This window comes from Aspergillus vadensis (assembly GCF_003184925.1).
Source record: "Aspergillus vadensis CBS 113365 unplaced genomic scaffold BO88scaffold_13, whole genome shotgun sequence".
NCBI classification, from domain to species: domain Eukaryota; kingdom Fungi; phylum Ascomycota; class Eurotiomycetes; order Eurotiales; family Aspergillaceae; genus Aspergillus; species Aspergillus vadensis.
The window spans coordinates 340,925-355,412 of NW_020292051.1; the positions used below are offsets into that span (position 1 = coordinate 340,925).

The window sequence follows — 14,488 nt, forward strand, 5'->3', positions numbered from 1 at the left end:
ATGAAAGACACAACATACAGAAATGAAGGCAATAATAAATTAGATAATATCACCAACAGCGGCATCTACATCCGCACCAACACTGGCAGCTGCATCTGCAGCGCCCGAGACCACCGCGCCGACATCAATGTCAATTGGGTTGGCGGTGGCGAAGACGGCCAGGAGGGAGAGGGCGGAGAGGAGGATGAACTTCATTTTGGTGTCTGTTAAAAGCAGTCAGCATGTTTGCCAAGTATAATGTATTGGTGAGGTACATACGGTGGTGGTAGGTAGAGTGGTATAGGGTGGTTTGGATAAGTCTTGTAGGTATGAGAGGTAGAGAGGTAGTAGATGAGAATGATGGTAGATAAATCTAAAGACCATGAAGGTCAATTTATATCTTTCTTTACCATCACATAATCTGATATTCTCTACAATACTCAACAGTGAGAAGAAAGTCTAGAACCATGTCATTGATGGATGCTCTACATACATGGTTATGATCCAGTCGATCGGAGAACTACCATTTTTGGGGGGTTGCGGGGACCCATTTTTGGGGTTTCTCGGGTGGCCGGGAGGCCGACCGTTGAGATAGCCGTTGATCGATCTGGCGGTTGCTTCAGATATATTGAAACAGGGTGTTTTACTACTTACTAGTGATAGTCTACTATTCTATCTAGTATTCTGATTATATTATAGATGCGATGTTATTTGAGATGGTGCTAAGGCCAAAGTAATCAGGCCAGATTGGGTGGGGAAAAAAATGACGCAGAATAGCTCGCCCATCTGCTCAACAGCGATTGTCCGTGTACTGTAGGTCCAACATCTTAGATACTGAAGGCTGTAGTATTACGTTGTGCACCTAGACCTGATTCGAATATGGATGGCACATCGGCTGTCTTTTCCACCTAAATTCAAGATAGCCACCGGCTATGCCACGACTACATCTGCGTCCCTATATCTCAACCACGGTTCCGTCCGGATCAGGGGAACTTGACTACGTTCTAGGCGTTTACGTGATCAACTACATTTTCGACCTGCCATTAAACCAAGGTACTGGCTAATCGTATTTTTATGACAGATGCTATGGTTGGTTGAGAGGTACTCTTGTCTATATGCATTCTGTCAATGGTTGGTTCAGGACACGTACGAGGCTGGACGGACCAGACTTCATCTCAATTTTGATAGCAGATTACCGATCGGAGATATCATAATTCAATACAACTCGCTCATATCAAGGCATGTCGCTCAAACAACGTTCTCAGTCTGCAGATCCGCTGATCATATCCTGGCTAGCTTGCGGAGCACACTTCCGACCGGCTTGGCTGGCGTTAATGTTCATGAAGAATAATGCGGTTATGGCTAACGGTAGATCCCATCTTCCTGGACATAGGTCTACTGGCTTACATCGGGGATACTGGCTTCATGTTCCAACACAGCCGGGTGCTTCACACCTCCAACTCGCAACTTTGCCCAATCTCTCTCCACGCCCTCCTCGATGTCCGGGTACGGGCCTAGCGGTGTGATCGCCCTAGGGTTGATATGCCAGTGGCTCTTCGTATACTATTGCAGTCAGCACATATTCTCTTGGCGTATTTAGGTGACTCACATTTTCCTTGATATGCTTGAAATCCGTAGTCTCCCTCGCAGCCTTCACATCCCAATACATCCCCTTGAGCCAGTTATGCAGCACCGGATAATCATGACGGATGGTCCCCAGATTACACTTAAAGTGTTCCACATACACCACGTCGAATCGAATTAACGTCGCATACAGCATCACATCCAATTCCGTCATCTCCTTCCCTAGCACAAACGGACCTCCATTCTGCGCGATAATGCGCTCGAGCTTGTTCAGTGCCCCGAATACCCGAACCACATTGGCGTCGTATTCCTCCTGCGTGTCTGTGAATCCAGCCTTGTACACACCCGAGTTCACGTCCGATTGCATCCACGGGCTGATAGCGTCGATTTTCGCTTGCAGATGGCTAGGGTAGAGGTCGATTTCCGCCAGCGATGACGGGATCTGGGAGTTGAATGCTTTGGGGAGCCAGCGGAGCATTTGTAGACTTTCCTAGATTCAGCACATCCATCAGTCAATGTAATGAATCACCATCTTAACACAAAGATAGGTAGCATACATTACAAACCGCCGTCCCCGTCTTCGTATCCCATAACAGCGGCACCGAATATCGTCCTTTATATTCGGGATCCGCCCGAAAATATACCTTATGCAGGTAATCCTCTCCGTATAGATGATCCACCGTTGATCCGGGGTACTCGTCGTCCGATTCGGGGAACTTCCATCCCGGCCAGCCCTTGAGATCTCCCTTTGGGTACGCTCGCACAACGCTGGTTTTGATAATGTCTGTAAGTCCCTTGAGGTGTCGGACAAAGTTGACGCGGTGAGCAAATGGGCAGAAGTAACCGATGTACAGGTGGTAGCGGTCGGGTTCGGCAGGGAAGTCGGTGCTCGGGATGATGCCGTGCCAGCTGTCGGCGGTTCCCGCTTGGTGGATGGTCATTGTGGTGGTGATCTTTATATTGTGAGGTATTGACGGTAGTTTAGGGATTCAAAGGGAGAAGAAGGGTGAAGAGGAGAGTATTAGGAATGCTGCAGGGACAGTTGGCAATGCCATCATCTGAGGGCTCAACTATGCGGGGTCCGGAGCAATTCCGCACTGGCGTCATGCTGGATTCGTCATCATTCTGGAAGTAACTAAGTAATTAGTTATGCAACTATGCAACCATGTGTTGATGTATCTAATGCTGTGCCAAGGCTGGCCACGTGGTGAGGATATTTTATCCTAGTTATTTACTTGCAACTATATCGACTATCCCCTGAGTACTAACCTTTAAAGACCTGGTTCATGCTTGGCTCGGATTGTGTCGTCATCTGGGCTGATAGTACTATGCTTGGCAAGATCTGCAACATCTGGGTCCCGATATTACTTATTATCATTTGACTCAGATGAACAATACCCTAAACCACGCTCAACAGTTTGTTTGTATATTACTTTTTCAGAATTTGTTTTCCAATCCTTGACAAGCACCAGTAAGGGGCCCGAAAGCCAACAGGTAAATATATTTATGTAAGATCTCCTGACAGCAACTCTTGACTACGACCAACTAATATATAGTGCAGACATATATCAGGAATAATATGCTTTGTTAGCGTTTAAATACCAACAGCACAGGTGCTACACTCCCCAGCTACTTTGCTGCTGACCGCTTGAATCTCAACACCCGGCTTACCCGGACACAAGCAGTGGGGCGCTATCAAGCTCCATTAATCTCACAGCTTAGACTATCTCCGAGGGCAGTGCAAGCTTCACGCACCAACTTTCTCCAACAAGGATCGATCGATCGCCGTAAAGCATGCCCGATATGGCCCCGCTAAGCTGCTGTCAGACTAGGCCACCCGCTAAGCCACTCGACTGCGACCGCAACGCGGCATATGATGAACATTTTCGCAGGATTGTGCTGAAGAGAATGATCCAATTCCCACTCAGTCCAAGTTGGGGGCGAAACCTAGTTCCCCCTTAATCAACAAAACAGAGGAAATAAAACCAGGTAGATAACCGACCCGGTTGACAATTCCTCACACACAATCTCGACCAGTTCACTGAACCTTTATCATCATGAACCGGTACCTGTCTATCCCCCTGTGCTTGGCAAGCGCTGTTCCTGCGCTAGCGGGTCTGGCGGCCCGCGACCCCATTGGCACCATCTGCACCAAGAACAACATCATCACCACCGACGACTTCATCCTCTACAACAATCTCTGGGGTGAGGACTATGCGACCTCTGGCTCGGAGTGTACCTACCTCGACTATGACAGCGGTAACTCCATCTCGTGGCAGACATCATGGACCTGGGCCGGCGGCGACGACTACGTCAAGAGCTATCCCAATGCCGTCCTGAACGTCGGTGCTAAGCAGCTGAGCACGATCACGACGATTCCCTCTACCTGGAAGTGGAGGTGAGTTAATCTCCCTTATCACCAATCAAGCTACTGTCTAATGATGATATCAGCTACACCGGCGATGACCTCGTCGCTGACGTCTCCTACGATGCCTTCCTGGCCACCACGGACTCCACAACGGCCACCCACGAGTACGAGATCATGATCTGGCTCGCCGCCTACGGAGGCATCGAGCCCATCGGCAACTCGGACGGTCCTATCGCCAGTCCCACTATTGGTGGCTACACCTGGGATCTCTACGAAGGACCCAACGACTGGACCGTGTATAGTTTCGTGGCCCGCGAGACTATCACGGACTTCTCGGCGGATCTTATGGAGTTCTTCACTTATCTGGTTGATAATGAGGGCGTCTCGTCGAGCTTGTATCTGCAGACCCTGGGTGCGGGTACGGAGCCGAAGACGGGCTCTGATGCTTGGTTTACCGTTGCGCCGTACACTATTAGCATCAACACTTAGTGGTTGAGGTATTTTGAGAGTTACGGGAGAGTTGTTAGGAGGGAGAGAAATGGCGAAGGCACTAGAGATATTATTGACCAAGTTGATGATGTTTGATCACCAGTTAGGCACTAATATCGTCGATAATGAATATTGAAAATTGTTAATGGAGCAACAGTAGTCAGAAGTTATACTGCTTGTAATGGTAGAAGTCAGGATGGAGTCTGTCGCTGCGGATTCCCTGTGGTATGAAGGGACTGCTATCCTATTGCACTGGCAGCTGTAGATTTGCCGCGTAAGAGACCAAAAGAAAATTAAATGAAAAGTTGGAAAGGGCGTGCATCATATCATAAGCGGGTGATCGAGAGAAAAAAAGTCAAAAAGAATCTTGAGCTCCGATAGGGGGAATCGAACCCCCGGCTGCCGTGTGAGAGACGGCGATGTTAGCCACTACACCATATCGGATTACTTGTTGTTTTCGGTACTTATAAGTTTCTATAAGGCTAAGGTAAATTGTTGTCACGTGCCTCCCGATCGCATTGCTTCCTCACCTTCCCTCCGTAGTAGTTTCCTCTTTTCACCCACCCCATCATCATCATATTTAAAGTGGGTTCCTTACATATTTGCTTCACAGGTTCCTATAGTATATGTTTGGTATGAGGACTACGATGGCAACTGTTCAAATCCACCGCTGTGCAGTAGCAGTCCTTCTCCTAGTGAAGCTACAAACATATATATAGTACGTCGGGAATTTGAGATCTAAATTGCCCAGCACAAACTCCATTGAACAAATCGGGTTCTATATCCACAATTGGTATAGTTAGCTCAAGTTCAGACTTACGAGGGAAAGTATTCAACGGGTATGGTCATTTTGTGGCGACACCATTTTGCCTGCGAGTTACAGAGAGTTATTCAGCATCGCACAAAATGGACCGTTTCTGCAGGCTGGAGCAGCAACATATGATCGGAAACTAGAAGATTTCCGAAGGTACCTTAATCGAACCATGGCTGGTATTTACATACCACCTGCCAAGCCCGTCGAATGACTGGCAGGGCTCAAGACTGCGTGTGTAGCCTATTTGCGACCTTCGCAGCTATACCACCTGCAGAGCATATGAGATGTCAGCCAAAATTGGATTACAAAGGGGCTGGAAATAGAGGCCACCAACCTGAAGTTTAACACTCAGCAACCTTCCCCACCTAGACAGCTCTGTTACACAAATGTCAGCCCAACCCTCAGCAACGAGCGGCCCATGCCTCTAACCCGGACGGGTTCGGATTTGTCGGACATTGACACTGGGATAAGACCAATGAGATATGCTCTTCTTTTCCGTTGAGGGAATTAGAGCGCACACCGAACTAGTGAACCGGGAAGATACCAGATTCATGTCAACAGATGGGTCACTTTCAATGAACGCATCGGTTCTCAAGCATTCGACACTGGCCAGCAACCAAAAGCCCTGGGATTGAATGTTGAATGCAAGTAAACCGTGCACTGCAAGTTTGACGACCAGAGGATGTACGAATCAGTAATCAGGACTCTCACAAGTCGATTTGATTGCAAAAGAAAATTGCGTGTTCATCGACCTGACACTGTCAGTCACACCCGACAAGTCATTGCTATGTTGAACCGTTCGAGTAAAAGCATTCGGTATACTATACCGGCATCCCGACCGCCATTCTGACACGGAGATAGGTTAGATGGTGTCGTATAGCATTGAGACAGCAAGCGCATCCATCCTTGACATCGGGATGGCTGGCTGAGCTGCCCGTATGCCGCTGACTCAGCGGTAATCAAGAGTTGACAGACAATGCTGCATCTCCATTCAGCCCATCCATGGCGTGCTGCGAAGAGGAGTCTCGGATAAGGGCGTGGTAAAGTTGTAGCTGCTGCCTGCCGAGGCATGCTGCAGTAGCAGGGGCCATCTGCTGACGGAAATGGCAACACCCCTCATATATTAATGCTATTTGAGCACAGGCATTCGCCTGTTTCCTGGCCTTCCAAATAGGATTACAGGCCTGAGGATCTAGCTATTACGAGAAGCAACGACCCACTCATGCACTTGGAATCACCGCAGTCTGATTTCAAATCCGTGTCGTCGTTGGCCTACGTCACCTTATCACTACCCCTCCCTTTGGCTCAGTCACTCCTGAGAACTCGGCGCCTGTTATTTGAGTGGACCCTACAACCCCAAAAGGAGGATGTGCAGCCATAGGAATGCGGTAATAAATGGGAACTGTATATTGGGCTACCAATCGAACCCCGGGCGAAAGCCAAGGAGAAGCTACCGCTTCTGCCACGGAATGAGACAGAGGGCGTGTCAAGTGTAACCTCCCTTGTCAGAGTAATCGAATATCCTGGCCAATCTGTTGATGGCAAGATTCGGTACGATGGAGTATAATAGTGTTGCCTCATTGACCTTTGTCATGTACATTCCACAAGCCAGAATTTCTTCGCTCTTTTGGTGCACACATTGTTGGTGGCTCGGAAGGTGGTAGAATTTCAGGGACAGGGACATCGAAGTTTGAGGGAAAGCGCAACCTAGCTGAAACACTCATGAAGCACAAGAAAGTATGACACTCACCTTACTGACATCGTCCTACTATGCACTAACGGCGCTATCCCAGAACCATGGTGAAGATGCCATGCCGGACTTGGCGTGTACCAGATGCCGAGAGCGCAAGATACGCTGCGGCCGGGAACGGCCTCATTGTCGTAACTGCGAGAGAGAGGGAGGTGTTATTTGCCTGTATCGGATTCCTGCCAAACGCGTAAATCACCTCAAGTTATTGTCAGTGAACTTCTTTGGCTAGCAAGGACATCGATTGCTAATCATGCTATAGGTGCGGTAGCATTGAACGACTGCAGGATCGATTGACGAGAATCGAGTCTCACCTTAGTCAACTTCTAGGTCCTGGCCCCCGGACTCCGGGTTTGGAAGGGGACCACGAATCATCACAGCCAAGAACCTTGCTAGAGGGTGTATCTGCAACATGTAGCTGCGGCGATACTGACGATGAAGAGGAGCACAAGGAGGAGGTTTCCGGAATATTTGCCCCTAAACAGTCAGAGTATTACTTCGGACGCTCATGCGTTGCTGCTCTGTGTGAAAACCTCAAGGTAAGGGCTCAGTCGGTACCCCACGCAACAGGGCCTATATGGCGACCGCTCTGCGAAATGTTGCAGCATTTATGCGAGGTCACAAAAGTATCCGAACCTATCCCGTCGTACAGTGACCGGCTAGTCGTTCCACTGCTGCCTAGGCAGCAAGCTACCGCCGCCATAGATCGGTTCCTCCAGGACCTAGACTGCCAGACCGATGTCTTCGTACCGGACAATCTAAGGGCCAACCTCCAGCGCCTGCACTCGCAGCATCAGCCGCAGCCCGATGATGCCGCGTGGGGCATATGCTTCCAGACCATTACCCTGCTGGCCCGGGTCACATCCCAAGCTACGCAGGGATTGGCTGAGAACTTTGTGCATTCCTTTGTACCCAGCCGGGCGGTAGTGGTTTGCCCCGGTCTGCTAAATACGCCCAGACTCATAAACGTGCAGGCTTTGCTTCTCCTCGTATGGTAATAGACTCAGGATCTTCTGGTGTGCAGAACTGACATTGAATATGTAGAGTGTCGCGGCACAAGCTTTAAACTATTTTGGATCGGCAGAGTTGATATTCGCCCATGCGTGCACACTGGCGCGAATCTTAGGTTTGACTTGCAGCCAAGCTCCAGATCACGGCGACATTGTACAGGTCGAACGAGCCAAGGTGCTTCGAGCATTGTACATCCGTGATAGAAGTTTGTATACGCTTCGTGGATCAGTGCTTTGGATGCCTTGTGATGAAAATAACATCGCTACTCGGTTGCGTGCAACTAGTAATGAGTTAGGGAAGCACTCAACCCGGCTCCATCTAGCCATGGTGCAGGAAAACATATACCGACTGGCTCAAGCTGGCTCGATCTCCACAAACGCACAGGACAGCCAAGGACTGCTGATGCGCATTGAAAAGCAGCTTGATGAGTATGGTCGAACATTGTATTTATTTCACGGCCAAAACGTTCCGTCAGAATGCTGTGGATCCAATACTATAGATACGATGGAGTTCTTGGCAACGCGAATCATGGCGTTTCAACATGGACAGGAACCATATCACACGCGACAAATTGAGCAAGATGCGCGGTTGAGCTGCTTGCTTTTGCTGATTGCACACGGGGACCAGGATCCGGCTGTACTATACTGCTTCAATGCTTTGTTAACAGGACAAAGGACCACTCCAACAAGTAATCATCAAATTCATTGCATCTCTAATGTGTCATTGAAGAGTGTTTTCGACGCTTTCTCCGTTCCCGCATTTTTCGTTCTATTACAGAATATCCTCATGTCGCGTCCGTGTGAAAAGCCAGCTGGCATGATATCCGACTTGGATTTGCTGCGGATGGTATCGGCTTGCCTTACCGATCATGCTAGTCAGACACCGGCAAATAGCTACCAGCAAAAGATAGCATGGGTATTTTCACAATTGATGTCCTTGGTTCGCGTTGTTGTGGACGCGCGTTTGGGCCGTCATTTTATTGACTCACCTCGGGCCCCTACCCAGAATGACCTCCCCAGTCCTCCATACTGGCCAGCGGCTCATCAAGCAACCGCCCCTCCAAATTGGGAGAGTTGGCTTAGCGGTGCATCATCGCTGGCACTGTCTCCTATTGGTCCTGCGACACCGCTCGGAACATGGAACGCTAACACGCAGGCCTTTGATGGTGGAAGGCTGATACCGTGGCCGACAGCCAGCGGATTGTCGCCTGTGGCACCGACAAATTCACATCATGAGCGCGTAGGTAGTGCTGACGATAGGGGTGCACTGTAAGGCGATGACTGGAGATCGTGTTTGCCGCTTGTCCTCTGAGCGTCGGTGCTTCCAGGGACGTTTCTCGAAAAGATGGGAGATGACGATTTGCAGTGACAGCTCAGCATAACTGGCGTGGCCAGGAATCGTCTAGGCATTAATAGATTCGGGTAGACTGCAATCATATCTCTGATTCTCTTATGGAGAGTAACTGACTTAAATGATAAATTGGGTGTCAATACGTAGTATAGTAGGATGTCTTGCAAAAGCCGACTAGGTGGTAATCGGTAATTCGTGTGCGACAACCTGAAACCTCTCGTCAGAACCGAACGCTGACCAGATGAGTTTACACTTGACCTCATTACACGATACCACTACTTAGTATCTTCACTTTGTCCCTCTCAACCATTCATCTTCCATCATAGGGAACCTTGTGATGTCTGTTACACTGTGTCTCCGGGGTCCGGGGTACACCTCGGTTCCCGAAATCCGGCGAACCCTGGCTGTGTTTTCCATAGGTTATGAGGAGGTAATGCATCGCTGGCAAAGCCGCTCATTGCCCCATCGTCGAGGATGTTTATAAAGAGGGATAGACCTCTACTAGTAGAATGGCATATAAGACTGTGAAAGCCTTAAAACCTTACCGAACATCATGGCGTATAGGTTATTTCTGACCTTCCATTTCTCCTCGTATTAGCATAATTCTGAGAATTAGGGGACTCTTCTGCCCTTAATACACAGCGATAAGTTTCAACTCACTTGGCTGTGTCTTCATTCCAAATACGAGCGGAATACGCACACAATATAAATCTCTATCTACAGAAATTTATTACCATCATGTCTCAACCTCACCTCTTCTCCGGCCACTGGCAACCCAATCCTCACCTCCAGCACCTCTACTACGGTCCCGACTGCGTCTCCCAACACCTCCTCGATACCCTCCCAAAATCTACATCCAAAGCCATCATCATCACTGGAGCGACCCTGACAACCCGAACTCCACTCGTTCAGCGCCTCCAAACCCTCTTATCTATCCATCACGCAGCCACCATCTCCTCCATAGCACAACACACCCCATCCAGCGCCATCGATGACGCCATCAAAACCATACTAACCCTCCACGCTGAAGACCCCACAATCGACACCCTCATCTCCCTAGGCGGCGGGTCTCCCGTCGACGCCGCTAAAATCCTTGCCCTCAGATTCCACCAAGCCACCAATAGAACCCTAACCCACCTCGCGATCCCCACGACCCTCAGTGCCGCTGAGACCACCCCCGCTGGAAGCACCACGCAGCCCGATGGAACTAAAACCGGCGTTCGAGATGCCAAGATGGCAGTACACACTATTTTCTACGACCCGGTGTATACAAAATACACCCCGATGAATCTCTGGCTCAGCACGGGAATCAGAGCCCTAGATCATGCTGTCGAGGCGATGTTCCATCCCACCGCCAGTGAAGTGCCCTGGAAGATCCTTGCTATATACGCAGTGAGGGAATTATTCGAGTGCTTGCCCAAGGCGAAGAAAGATGGTGATATGAGCGACGACGCAACAACTGTCAGACTAATGCTAGCTGCATTTGCTAGCTCGGGTCTTAAAGGTGAGGATCTGGGTGCTGGGATGGGATTATCGCATTCGCTGGGATATGCGCTGGGGAGTCCGTATGGGATTCCGCATGGAATTACGAGTTGTGTTACGCTTGGGAAAGTGGTCGGGTTTATGGTGGGTGAGGGGAAGGGGACGGACATTGCAAGGTTGGTCGAGGCGGTAGGGGGCGTTAGGACGGGTGATGACGAGGTCGATGCAAGGGTTGTCGGGGAGAGGATTGTGGCGTTCGTCGAGAGTTTGGAGTTAGGGGTAAGGTCCTTGGAGGATTTGGGTGTGGGTAGGGATGAGGTTCCGGTCATTGTGAGGAGGGCGTTGAGGGGAGTTGATAAGGGGGAATTTTATGACAGGGTTGGGGGGTTGGTTAGGTCTTTCTTTTGAGGTAGGGATTCAAGGGGGAGTTGAGTTGTTCGTATTTCCACTTAGAGGGTTAGGGGAGATGGTGTTATTTGGCGAAATTATTTGGACAATTGTGTTTTGCTTTTATCGTAATATTGCTATTGTGTTTATGGCAGCTAACTATGGGTTAGCTGTGTGCTGACACATGTAATCTGCTCGGATTCCGGACGCCGCATCGGAATGTACTCGCTCGTATATACAGTAGGATCAGTTATAACGACGGCCACACCTCCTTGGCATAGACCAGGATAAACTGCTTTCACAAAGCTAATTTAACAGCCGGAAAAATGACTTCAACTATTCGTGAACTAGCTACACAAATCCTTGCCCTCTGCACCCAGCTTGAACAAACCTGCAATGAAGCTGATATTCCCCCTCCGTCACTCTCCGCAGACACCAGAAGTTCATTCTGGTCTAATACTGAGATAGCAGCTACACGAACTACAGCTATTGGTTTGCTAGAGGAACTAACTGTGCTTATCCAAGGGCCACAGGAGTTTTTACATGAGTTCGTCGCCTCGCACTGGGACCATGGGGCGCTATATGCGTTCCTCCACTCGCAGACCCTCGAGCATATAGCGAGTTCGGGGCGCGCTTCTATTGAAGATCTCGAATCTCAATCTGGTATCCCAGCAGACAAGCTTGTTCGTATCCTTGGGCTACTTCGGTGTCGGCACATCGTTGATGAGCCCGAAAAAGGTGTCTATACGTTGACTGCGGTATCGGAAGAACTGGTCAGAGATAGCGATTCAAGGGCGTGTTTGGAGTTCCAGTACGTATTACCTGCGAGCTAGGGGGCGTTAGTGCTTATGAAATAGATTATTCGAGACGCGTATTGCGAGTGCGCACTTGGCGGATGCTTTAACCCGCAAGCCAAATGGGTATACCGATGGGGTGTCGGCGTTTAAGGAGGGGTGGGTAAGACCCTATCGGACTGTGTGATCGGTTTGTGCTGATATGATAGATTCGGCATGGAAATGTACGACTGGCACGCTTGCCATCCTGACAAGGGAGAACGATTCCGTCGTGCTATGAGGGGTGTTTCGCGTGGTTAGTACCTTAGTCTGTCCCTGTATAATGATATATTGAACAAATGGATATGCTAGCCCTCGACCCCGCGGCCGCCCTAATTGAGAGCTATATCCAGCAGCACACTCCCACCACCAGAACCAAGATCGTCGAGATCGGAGGCCGCTACGGCTTCGCCTCTGTTTCCCTCGTACATAACCACCCAGAACTCTCATTCGAAGTCCGCTCCGACTCTCAAGACTTCCTCGACCGCGGCGGCGCCCAAGTTCCATCTTCTTATCGGGAACGAATATCCTTCACGCATTGCCAGTCGGTATTCGATTCACCCCCTGCATGCGATACACATACGGTATGGCTATATGTGATAAGGAATCTATTGTGGAACTGGTCCGATGCGGATGTCGTCAGACTTCTTAGAGCTATTAAACAAGGCGCGGGCACGTCTATCCGCATCCTGGTAACCGATGGGGTGTCACCCATGTCTGGGCAGTTTCCGCTACACGAGGAGATTGCGTATCGACGGAGGGATATTACGACTATGAGTATGCATAACGTGAAGCAGAGGACTCAGGAGGAATGGGTGGGGGTGTTCAAGCAGGCTGCCCCGGGTGTACGGGTAAAGACTACGTTTGGGAGAAGTTCGCATGTCTATAAGGGGCTGTGGGAAATTAGCTTTGTCGATGAATGATGATGATAATAACGATGATGGTGGAATTAGAATACATGATAGGGGAAATCTACATTAGGTGAAAGATTGGCGACAGGATCGTGTAGATCACAAAAACGCACACGTGATTCGAAGATACTGTGAATGTGCTCACTCTTGATTTTACAGATTTCAACCTTGCTGTCAAAAATAACACATCTTGTAGCAGATGGAATAGCGAGGCTATTTCTCTTTTCCAACTGATCACCCAAACGTGGCCTGACGGTCAAAAGGCGCTTCTCAGACACTCAAGGTTGATCCTGGAAAGACCACTCCTAGGCCACCACTTGCTCAATCGCAGCATCAGCCCATACTTATGCCGATAACCACCGACAGCCACACTGTAATAACAATGTGATCCGTTGTTTTGCAAAGCAGTGTTTCACAACCAGTCCGAAAGCAAACCATGTCAGCTCCCGAACTGCCATGAAGGAAACCCAGCGCCAAGCCAGTGTACTCTTCATCGGGTTCCGACCTACTCAACCGAAGCAATTATATACCTCCTACTACCAATGCTACTTCCCGTAGACATAACCTAGCTGGAGCGCCTGTATTAATCAAGATCATGGATCGCGTCGACTCAGCCTACACAAAGAACCTACCCATCCATCACTACCAGCCAGAAAAGACGCCATGGCGTCGACTGGGACAATGTACTACCGCTTTCCTGCATATTCCCTTACCCGTGCTCAAAAGCACACTAACGAGAAAAGACCTCTATCGCGTTATGGAAGACGGGACGCACACTCAATATCGTCTCGCCGCAATCGAAAGTCTCCTTCCGCCTCACAGCGAGGGTCCGGTGTTCCATTTCCATGAAATGCATGATGAGGGGTTTTACGTTACCGTGATTATTCCGCTATCATGATTTTTTCCTTTTTGTGAGAGTGAAGGTCCGCTGATAAAGAACGGCATGCAGAAAGGAACCGTCCGCTTCCACAGCCCCGGCCGTGCCGACGTTGATGCCAAAGCCGGCGACCTGATCATCGTACCTATCCGTCTGCCTCATCGATTCAGTAACCCTTTCGACGAAGAAGCTGTCTTTATGAACACAGCCACGCCGGGATTCTTTGTGAGGTACTTTGAGTATCTTGAGTACTTGATTGGGGAGGGCACGGTGCTTACGCCGGAAATCAACAAGGCCGCGCTGAGAAGGTTTGCGACTGTGCTGGTAAGTAAGGAGGAGGTGGAAAGTTTGGAGAAAGAGGGGATGAGGAGTGAGAGTGTAGCTGAAATTGAGACTGAGACTGAGGGGGAGAAGTTCGTGGATTTTTTGGCCGAGGAGAACAAGGGTGAAGAGCCGTAGTGTTGATAGGTTTGCGAAGAGAAGTCATCACAGGTGGCCTAAGCGTACGCATATGTTGCTATCAAGGGATGGAATGCAGACCGTTCAGCAGACCCGGCATTTAAAGAGGCATTTAAAGTTATCGAGGATTAGCGTTGGAATGCCACTAACGATAATGTGTGGTTGGCGTGAGCTGGGAGGTAAGGGATTAAATTGGC

General features: G+C 49.5%; 6 protein-coding genes and 1 non-coding gene across 7 annotated transcripts; 5 read left to right on the forward strand and 2 right to left on the reverse strand.

Moving 5' to 3' along the window:
- Positions 1–1,176: 1,176 nt before the first annotated feature.
- BO88DRAFT_405390 (glutathione S-transferase omega-like 2) lies at positions 1,177–2,580 on the reverse strand. The gene is made up of 3 exons (XM_025706869.1): positions 2,121–2,580; positions 1,589–2,053; positions 1,177–1,542 (listed from the first exon to the last, which is right to left on the reverse strand). Exons 1-3 carry the CDS (start codon positions 2,502–2,504, stop codon positions 1,375–1,377), a joined length of 1,017 nt encoding a protein of 338 aa, XP_025562313.1. The 5' UTR covers positions 2,505–2,580; the 3' UTR covers positions 1,177–1,374.
- A 969-nt stretch (positions 2,581–3,549) lies between these two features.
- On the forward strand, positions 3,550–4,475 carry BO88DRAFT_488443 (xyloglucan-specific endo-beta-1,4-glucanase A). Its single transcript, XM_025712616.1, has 2 exons — positions 3,550–3,961; positions 4,015–4,475. The coding sequence occupies exons 1-2, from the start codon at positions 3,621–3,623 to the stop codon at positions 4,418–4,420; spliced, it is 747 nt and encodes a 248-aa protein (XP_025562314.1). The 5' UTR covers positions 3,550–3,620; the 3' UTR covers positions 4,421–4,475.
- A 317-nt stretch (positions 4,476–4,792) lies between these two features.
- Positions 4,793–4,864, reverse strand: BO88DRAFT_t156. The gene has a single exon. It is a non-coding gene; the product is annotated as a tRNA-Glu (tRNA).
- Positions 4,865–6,956: 2,092 nt separating this feature from the next.
- Positions 6,957–9,312, forward strand: BO88DRAFT_488444 (uncharacterized protein; the record flags this gene model as incomplete). The annotated part of the gene is made up of 4 exons (XM_025712617.1): positions 6,957–6,971; positions 7,028–7,191; positions 7,244–7,970; positions 8,026–9,312. 4 exons carry the CDS (start codon positions 6,957–6,959, stop codon positions 9,262–9,264), a joined length of 2,145 nt encoding a protein of 714 aa, XP_025562315.1. The 3' UTR covers positions 9,265–9,312.
- Positions 9,313–10,080: 768 nt separating this feature from the next.
- On the forward strand, positions 10,081–11,232 carry BO88DRAFT_389648 (iron-containing alcohol dehydrogenase; the record flags this gene model as incomplete). The annotated part of the gene is made up of 1 exon (XM_025704927.1): positions 10,081–11,232. The coding sequence occupies one exon, from the start codon at positions 10,081–10,083 to the stop codon at positions 11,230–11,232; it is 1,152 nt and encodes a 383-aa protein (XP_025562316.1).
- Positions 11,233–11,505: 273 nt separating this feature from the next.
- Positions 11,506–13,088, forward strand: BO88DRAFT_405393 (S-adenosyl-L-methionine-dependent methyltransferase). The gene is made up of 4 exons (XM_025706870.1): positions 11,506–12,022; positions 12,069–12,164; positions 12,215–12,300; positions 12,357–13,088. The coding sequence occupies exons 1-4, from the start codon at positions 11,538–11,540 to the stop codon at positions 12,965–12,967; spliced, it is 1,278 nt and encodes a 425-aa protein (XP_025562317.1). The 5' UTR covers positions 11,506–11,537; the 3' UTR covers positions 12,968–13,088.
- A 256-nt stretch (positions 13,089–13,344) lies between these two features.
- Positions 13,345–14,291, forward strand: BO88DRAFT_435858 (cupin domain-containing protein; the record flags this gene model as incomplete). Its single annotated transcript, XM_025709529.1, has 3 exons — positions 13,345–13,638; positions 13,699–13,832; positions 13,905–14,291. The coding sequence occupies exons 1-3, from the start codon at positions 13,551–13,553 to the stop codon at positions 14,289–14,291; spliced, it is 609 nt and encodes a 202-aa protein (XP_025562318.1). The 5' UTR covers positions 13,345–13,550.
- Positions 14,292–14,488: the final 197 nt, after the last annotated feature.